This window comes from Ictalurus furcatus, chromosome 1 (assembly GCF_023375685.1).
Source record: "Ictalurus furcatus strain D&B chromosome 1, Billie_1.0, whole genome shotgun sequence".
Taxonomy (NCBI): domain Eukaryota; kingdom Metazoa; phylum Chordata; class Actinopteri; order Siluriformes; family Ictaluridae; genus Ictalurus; species Ictalurus furcatus.
The window spans coordinates 9927170-9936543 of record NC_071255.1 but is presented as its reverse complement, the minus strand read 5'-3'; the positions used below and the strand labels follow the sequence as shown (position 1 = coordinate 9936543).

General features: G+C 40.3%; 1 protein-coding gene across 7 annotated transcripts in view; it reads left to right on the top strand.

Annotated features, from left to right (window-relative positions):
* Positions 1–2240: 2240 nt before the first annotated feature.
* The window catches only part of c1h1orf43 (chromosome 1 C1orf43 homolog), a 26469-nt gene continuing 19335 nt past the window's right edge, over positions 2241–9374 (top strand). For 6 of the 7 annotated variants that reach the window (XR_008385863.1, XR_008385864.1, XR_008385867.1 and 3 more), the window contains exons 1-6: positions 2241–2452; positions 2732–2833; positions 2939–3047; positions 3219–3482; positions 5663–5716; positions 8313–8479. Coding sequence is in view for 4 of the 7 variants with exons in the window: in XM_053624221.1 (XP_053480196.1) it covers positions 2390–2452; positions 2732–2833; positions 2939–3047; positions 3219–3482; positions 5663–5716; positions 8313–8479 (759 nt within the window). In the remaining 3 variants the exon portion in view is untranslated. The remainder of the gene's footprint in view (positions 2453–2731; positions 2834–2938; positions 3048–3218; positions 3483–5662; positions 5717–8312; positions 8480–9374) is intronic. The other variant, XM_053624250.1, reaches the window with a different exon arrangement.

The window sequence follows — 9374 nt, the reverse complement described above, 5'->3', positions numbered from 1 at the left end:
AATGCTTGGGGTAGTCTTCCACAAGCTTCTCATAATACTTCACTGGAATTTTTGCCCATTCCTCCTGACAGAACTGGTGTAACTCAGGCAGGTTTGTGGGCCTCCTTTCTTTTTCAAGACATGCTTTTTCAGTTCAGTCCACAAATGGTTTGTGGGATTCCGGTCATAGCTGTGTGATGGCTACTTCAATAATTTCACTTTTTTGTATTTAAGCCGTTTTGTTAGAATTTTGGAGGCATGCTTAGGATCACTGTCCTCCACGAAGACTCGGTTTTGACCAAGTTTTAACTTACTGGTTGATGTTTTGAAGTGTTGTTTAAGTATTTCTAGATAATCCTCCTTCATCATTATGCCATCAGTCCCTTTTCCAGCAAAACACCCCCACAACATGATGCTGCCAATCCCATGCTTCACAGTTGGGATGGTGATAGTTTTTCAGATTAAAAACCTCACCATTCTTCCTCCATACATAGCACTGATCATTATGGCCAAACAGTTTTTTTTTTGTTTTTTTTTATCTGACCAGAGAACACTCCTCAGTAAGGTTGGTGATCACCTGCAAATGTATAACTGGCTTTTTTATGCCGGTATTTTAGTAGGGACGACTTCTTTGCTCAACAGCCTTTCAGGCCATTTCCATGTAGGACTGTCTTAATGGTGCCTAAGGTTATGCATCTCAAATTTGTGAACTAGGCGATTCAATTCACACTGGTCTACAAATGTCAACCATCAGAAAGTCCCATAACGGTACTATCTGAGCAACACTACATCTATTTAGCCATAAAAGCTGTGATTCATCTGTTACAATGCCAAAACACAAGGGTGCTCCTCCGTATAAGCAGGGTTTGGCCCACTGTATGACAGATCATCATGGGCTAGAAGCCTAACCTAACCAAGTCATGCCATTCCACTCCACAAGGAATGTTGTGTCCTCATAGGCACTACTGAGAGGTCTGTCTGGACATCGCTGTGTATCTCTCCAAATCGTGCAGCAAGCTATCATTTCTTTGCTTTAGCCAATCTAAAACTTAATTAAGGTTCTACCCAATTACTGAGTATGAAGAGGTATGTCAAGATGCAGCAAGATGTTTGCATGCACCTTTGTTAAACAAAAATCATCCATCCATCCATCTTCTATACCGCTTATCCTACAGGGGAACCTGGAGCCTATCCCAGGGAGCATCAGGCACAAGGTGGGGTGCACTCTGGACAGGGTGCCAATCCATCGCAGGGCACAATCACATACACATTCACACACACATTCATACACTACGAACACTTTAGACATGCCAATCAGCCTACCATGCATGTCTTTGGACTGGGGGAGGAAACCAGAGTTCCCCGAGGAATCCACCGCAGTACGGCGAGAACATGCAAACTCCGCACACACAGGGCAGTGGCAGGAATCAAACCCCCAAACCTGGCAGTGTGAGGCGAACGTGCTAACCACTAAACTACTGCGTGCCCATTAAACAAAATTCAAGATTAGTACAAACAGTGTTCTTGGATATTAATTAGTATAACATCCCTACCTCTGCATGGAGCTCTCATCAACTGGAGGCTGCATTCTGCCACTGAGGACGACCCCAAGCAGTGCAGCCTGGAGACTGCTTAGGATGGTACCGCTTGAAGTACCATGAAAATGGTTTTGGACCTTGATTCCACATGGACATTCTCGCTGTGGTTGCTGGTACTATGGTTTCTGCTTATCATCCTGATATCATCTTAGGGAGTTTTTCCCCACCACCGTCGCCACCGGCTTGCTCAATAGGGATAAATTCACACACATACAATCTGTATCCTGTATATGTTTCTGTAAAGCTGCTTTGAGACACTGTCCATTGTTAAAAGCGCAATACAAATAAAAACTGAATTGAATTGAATAACACGCATAGCTGAATTCTTGCACTGTTTGCTAGTACTACATAAAGCCTTTTTGGCTTTTAATGGTTAGACCAGTGGCTGATGCATAATATGATTAATATGGTTAATAATATTATGGTTTTGGTTATAAGTAATACGGTTAGTATGGTTATGTGATTCACTTTCACTATGTGTTATGTGATGGGCTAACCATAACCCTATCGATAAAAGCTGTAACCCTACTTTTGACAAGATCTGCCTACTTGTCACGCCCTTGGCTGTAGTTTTAGCTCTCCAGCCCAATAGGTGGTGCTGTGAATAACTTTAATCGGTCGCGAAGAGGAAGAAGAAGCAGCGGACGAAGCACATCACGTGACCGGATCCTCGGCTGTTTGTCAACAATGTAGGAGCGTCCGCTCCGGAAAGCGGGCGCAGTTGTTGCGACGTTTCAAATCAGAAATAGATAATTTGGGAATTTGAACGCCGTAGTTTGTTTTGAATCAGGGTTGGGTAACTATTTGCGAAAATGAACGAAAACTCGCCGCTCTCGGGAGTAAATGTAGTGCTGGTTATGGCCTACGGGAGCTTGGTAAGGAACTAGCTAGCTAGGTGGCTAACAGGCCATGGGCTAATAGGTGTGTGTGTGTGTGTGTGTGTGTGTGTGTGTGTGTGTGCGCGCGCGCGCGTTATTTTAAGAGCAGACATTAGAAATGAAAAGCAAATACACAGGCATTTCTATTCTACTAAAGGGTAGTGTCCACATGAGAGAAATGGGATGGGTGTTGAGTTCTGAGCGGGTCAGTGAAGAGCAGCACGGCTAAGCTAGCATTTGAATGATGTCCTCTCTCGTGTGTTTTGTGTGTTTCAGGTGTTTGTGTTGTTGTTTATCTTTGTGAAGAGGCAGATTATGCGGTTTGCTGTGAAGTCCCGCAGAGGACCGCATGTCCCGGTGGGACACAACGCCCCAAAGGTGAAGGAGCTGCCACACCTTCCTGACTGCTCTGTTGGAGCATTAATAATAATAATAATAATAATAATAATAATAAATGAGCTGGTTTTATTGCCCTGTTTCCAGGAACTCAAAGAGGAGATTGAGTCTCGGCTGTCTAAAGTGAATAACATCCGCTATGAGCCACGGCTGCTGTCACAGGACGATGACCGGCTGAAGCATCGTGGGCAGAATGGTGAGAAAGCGTTTGCTCCGGCCTGAAACATATTATGTGTGTTTTGTTTGTTTTTTTAATATTGAAACATTATTGTTATTTCTGTGAGAAGTCAGTGGCCGTCTGCCACGCTAAAGTCACATAGAAACATCCATCCATCCATCCATTTTTTGTACCGCTTATCCTACACAGGGTCGGGGGAAGTCTGGAGCCTGTCCCAGGGAACTCGGGGCACAAGGCGCAGGACACCCTGGACAGAGTGCCAACCCATCGCAGGGCACAATTGCACACACCCATTCACATTCACACACTATGGACTCCAATCAGCCTACAGCACATGTCTTTGGACTGGGGGAGGAAACCGGAGTACCCGGAGGAAACCCCAGAAGCACGGGGGGAACATGCAGACTCCGCTCGCACAGGGTGGAGGCATGAATCGAACCCCCAACCCCGGAGGTGTGAGGCAAATGTGATAACCACTAAGCCAGCGTAAACCCCCACATGGAAACATTATTAGTAGAGATGCACCGATACTAAATTTCTCTACCGATAACCGATTATTCCGAGTGATCTCGGCCGATACCGATAGTTCTGCCTGTTATGCCTTCTTTTAAATTAATAATAATTAATTCCACAATTCTGAAAGAAATGAAAATAAAAACTTTATTCAGTATAAAGTTGTTTCACAGTAACTGGTCTCATAAACAGAAAACACATTACTCTAATTAACATTAACACATGAACTAAATTCTGAAGATTAAAGTAAGATATCTTAACTTTATTGAATGTTATTAATTCATATTAACATTGACTGAATTCTAAAAAAACCTCCTGTTAATCTCACATTCACTCACCACAAACACAACATTCTACTTCATCACTGACATCAAACTGGTAATATATAATATCAACTGTTTTTTATATATTAACATTAACTGAATATGAGATATACTACTCTACAAATATATTTTTCTGTGCAATATATACTTTTTTTGTTAACTCATCTTCATTTAAATCTTTCAACAGTGTACTGGCCCTGTAATTCAGGGCGAGCAGCTCGTCAAAATATAAATTTTAAATTAGACTCGACGTCGAAACTCCCACTTCACTGCTGCAGCGTCCAGTGTAAAATTTTAGCAGTGTAGAGATTACAGACTGCAGTTTTGTCGTCATTCCACACAAAAGACATCATCTTTACACACAGCACGAAATCCATGTGTTTTCCCGCCCTCTTTTGATTGACAGGACACAATCGGCCCCGATCATCGGATACTTCTAAACTATCGGCCGATAGCGGGAAAAATAGCCCGATGTATCGGTCGATAAATCGGTGCATCTCTTATTATTAGTGCTATTACAATAGTGCTTAACATGAGAGAAAAAAATTCAGTGATCTCAAACATAATGAATAATAAGTTCAGCTTTTATTTTTGACTTACTAGTCTAGTTGGACTGTTAATCATCCGGGGTTGAGCCCAGATTCTTCTCCATCTGAAAACGTTTAAAAATGTACATCTAAATACGCTGTTTCCGTGCATTTAATTTTCTTGTATGTGAGGGCTAATTATGTAAAAAAATAATAATAATAATAACTTTTAAAATGAAAATTGGAGAAAGTTTGAAGCATGGTTTGAATTTGATTTAATTTTGATATAGTCTGCATGTGAATAATCCAGCCACTTGAATGTCTCAAACCAGTGTCATATCAGACCTACTACCGTTATTACTAGGCCTACGTGATGGAAAATTCTCTAAAACTGTTCTACACCGGCAGTTTCATGAATGAGAGTTGAAAACGGCTAACTACTCAAAGCGACTGAGTAAAGTTTCTAAATCTGGTTGCAAAATCATTGCTGATGGACCTACCAGACCGTTAAAATCAAAAATTTTTAGCTATCTAACATGAGACTGGGCTAGTTTGGTGTCGCTAGCCAAGGCGAGGCACAGCTAAGTTATCACTGTATGGGTTTAGCTGCTACAGTGCCATGCAGACTACGTTATCTTTCCTTCTGCTCTGTTCATATCATGTTCACGTAAACTGGAACTCGTATAGACATATACGCATCTTGTTTTCCTGCTCAGCATCAGAGGATGTTACTGTTTCAGTTTCAACCCCTTTACTGGTTTAAAACAAAAATCTGCGTATATCCATTTTCCCTCACACTCACTGTGAGCTAGTGTTTGGCAGAATTGAGAGACTGTCAGTAAATCAGACACAAAAAGTTCCACGTATTTTCCTGTAAAACCTGTCTGATTGGTCTCGCCCCCGTTCAAAGAAAATATAAAATTACAACACTGCCGTCTTCTATGTACTGACGTTTAGTTACATCGTGACAAACCGCTCCAAATGGAGAATTATTCAGGGCTAAAGGAAAAAAAATCTTAAGAGCTACAGCCCCTAATGCCCAGGCCAGATTACAACCCTGGTTCACACAGCTCGGAAAACAGTAAGATAATGGCTTCCAGCTGCAAATGATTATCCCTGCTTGATATTTATAACTCTCCTACTCTGAAACATCTGAGCACCTGACTGAAACTGTGGAAAAACAAACATCGCAGTGATATATGAACGGATTTAGGCTATAAACCGCCTCTAATATCTTATACCCTGTGTGTGTGTGTGTGTGTGTTTGCAGGCTGTTATAACTACCTGTACAGAATGCAAGCACTGGATGCCATCAGAGACACTGGTAAGAGCCTCTCTTATATCTCAGGCTTTGGTTTGAATTTTAAGTTCACCGAAATTGTTTGCTCCTGTGAGTGGTGTTTAGTCGGTCAGGAATTTGGCTGCATGTCCTTCATGTTAGCTCTCACTGCAGGTCCTTCAGGTGTATTTTTATTTAAGAAACGATATTAGTATTTCATAACTACGTTAAATAAGTTAATACTGTACCAATATGACAAATAGTTGTACTTGCACTCGTTTCTACATGCCTTTATTTAAAACCTAATTCTGTTGTTTAAGTTAGAACAGTGTTGAGTCATTTTAAAGGAAAACAAGTGCATCTAGAAATAAATAACGTGTTCTGGGGGGGACGGGGGACGGGTCTTAACGTCTGTACGGCATGTTTGTTGGATAATTTTGTGTTCTTATGATCAAGACAAACATTTTGGATTCGAATTCATGGACAAATGGGTTCCTTGCCAGAGGGTTCACAAACTTTCATGAGTACTCCGGGGAAGTGCAAACTTCCAGTTTGAACCGAAAGAGCTTTTGCTTATTGTTCTGCTTTATTAGGTTACTCTTCATTAAATAGAAACATTAGGTGCAGTTGAAAAAGCCTGCTAGGTTTAACGGTGACCCCGATGCATTGTGACAACATTTGTAGTTACAATGTAGCTACATTTGTAGTTAGGGCTGCACGATTATGGCCAAAATGATAATCCCAATTATTTTGATCAATATTGAGATCACAATTATTTCATTGATTTTAGGGACAACATATTTTTATTGTACTTTCACATTTAAATAAACAGACCGCTGCTTTCACCTCCATGTTGTGCTACATTCCTGCTAATGTACAAATCTTTGCATCAAATTACACTGGTCCTTAAAGTGCATCATCTCGTAGAAGCAAAATATAAATAGAATTGTACCCAAAATATAGGATAAGTAAAAATAAAAATGCCATCAACCAAATGAAAATATGTGATCAAATATAACAACATGCAACCAAGTGAAAACAATTCAGGCGTATGCAGAAAAGGCAATAACAGTGTTTACAGGAGGAGAGACGCAAGGCAATTTCTTTGAGGAGCGCTTGTGAACCTAATTACAAAAATTTAGGAGCACAGTTGAAGTTTTTTTTATTTTATTATTATTATTATTTTTTTTTTAGAGATGGTAACATTAATGTGCCACAATATAACACACAAGTAGGCATGAGAACTTGAGCTGGTCAATTATGACAGAATTTAGGAACATAGTGTGAGCCATGACAAATTAATTTACCTTCTGATAAACTAAATTTAATATTTTCAGTTCATTTTACAGACTGTATGCAAAAAAAACAACCGTTAACCTGTTCCACCTTATAAACAAATACAATAAACCTCAATGTTCAGTGTTTGAAGTCTGCTCCTCTTAAATATATTTAAAGCTACACTATTAGACATTTTCCACTGTCATGGTTCTGGGCTGGAGTCAGTTCTCGAACCGCCCTGCGTATATTGTGTATATATCTGAATAATCTCATATAGGATGTGATTGGGTGAATTCATTTACCCGTCAGATGCAAAGCGCTGTAGTTTAATGTTCATTACTGATGCTCCGATCAGGATTTTTACGACTGAAACCGATCCAGATACCAATCTCTTTTTTTTGTTTAAACTTTAATCAGGAGGTCTGTCATAAACAGTTAAATGTAAGCTCTCTGCTCATGGTCACTGTTAATTGAAATAAAATAATAGCAATGAGAAATACTGTTGGTTACTTGATAAATAAACAAGTATAAAATATTTATTTTTAAATATCTTAAACAATAGAGAGTCCTAGTTAAAAGTAGATTAACACAAAAATTATCCATATTAGGAAAAAGACTAATAGCTTTTTAAGGAAATAGCGAACTAAGCTTAATGTCAAATTGATATTAAATGCAACCCGTAGTAATTGAACATTATTTAATTTCTCATTTTATTTATATTTTTTGAAGTTATTATATTATCTATTTTTTTAATGTATATTTGTAGATGCATTTTGGACTTCCTGTAGTTTTTATTCCGACTGTATTATACAACTCCGAACAGGTCACTCGCACCGGTGTGAATAAATATTTATTCAGTCACACACAAAGTACTGTTCAGTCGCAAACGTGAATGAAATGGTCGCACTGTAGGGCCCTCAGTTTATCTGCAAAGTTTTTTCCTGTTCGTTGTGATGATGTTTAATGTCCCCGACAACCTCTGTAGTGCCATTTAGCATCGTGATTTCCCCTCGCGCAAGCTCTGGAGCACGCAGCGAAACTGGCTGCTCGAGCGCTAAAATGCTAACCCCTTGTCCGGGTTTGGCATTACAATATGACGTCATCCCTGCGCCGCACTATGTGATTGGCTGTAAGTGTAGGAAGCGCTTGATTTGATCTGCAGCGGAGATTTCTATGAGCGGAGGACGAACTTTAAACGTCAATATCGCAGTCGATCATGTTCATTTAATCGTGAGGAGTCAAAATCGTAATGGCGATCGATATTCGATTAATTGTGCAGCCCTAAGATGTGTGCAGTGATGTGTGCAGCTTCACTTCCGTTGTGTCCGATTTGCTTTGTCATCGTCATCTCTCACCCGCGCAGGTGTCATTTCTCCTGATCTGGCCCGCAGCCCCAGCGCTCTGACCGGCCCCTGCTACAGGAAGTGGCTGCTGGACCTGCGCAACACTCACTCGCTGATCAAAGCCAGCCACAGCAGCCTCATCGACCGCCTGCTGGAGGGCTACGAGAATGCTCGTCACGGCACTGCGGTGTGTGTGTGTGTGTGTCTGTGTGTGTGTGTCTGTGTGTGTGTGTGTGTGTGTGTGTGTGTGTGTGTGTGTGTGAGAGAGAAGCCTTATTATTAAATAAACTAGAAGGAACCCTATGAGGGGAAGGGGTACATGTAGCAGCAATGGCTAATATCTTATGTGAGTGAGTACACGTAGATAGATCGAATATATTGGCACAAGCGCATTGTTTCCTGTTCATATTCCATTTCACAAAAGATAGTAATATTCCACCATAACTCTTTGGGTTACAGTTATCAGGGCACTATTTTGCATTCTTTTCTAATTTTCTATAACGCTTTCCATTACAAATTATATTATAACTCGAGGGAGAAGTTGAATCTCTGAAATGTTGACATGAATTTCTTCGTATTAGTAAGAATTTCGTAGTATTTGGTACGTCCCCTCTTTGCTGTAATGACCGCATGAACTCGGGCCGGCACGGACTCCACAAGTTTGCTCAAAACCATCGATCTGTTTTAGATCAAATCTATCGGCGTGCCGTCCGAACACGTGCTTCAATAGAAGAGATTAGACATGAGGAACATGTGACCTTTTGTACAAAGCGGTTAACATGGTCAATATCACTAATTTGCTTATATTTAAATAAGGACCTAGAAATAGTGCAGACTCTTGAATATTAAATATTCAAGATACCGAACATTTGTTTTCTTTGTTTAAAAATTTTCAAAATTTTAGAATTTTTGTGTTTGTTTCCAATTATAAATGGGGGGGGGGGAATCCCAGGTTTTCAGTGTGCTCTCAGATTTTTGGTCCTCTCTGTATGTGCTCACATAGAAAATGAGTCTGTTTCGCTATTTCTGTGCATGTGAAACAAAAGTAATCTGAAACCACCTTTGAAGTGATAATCTGGGAG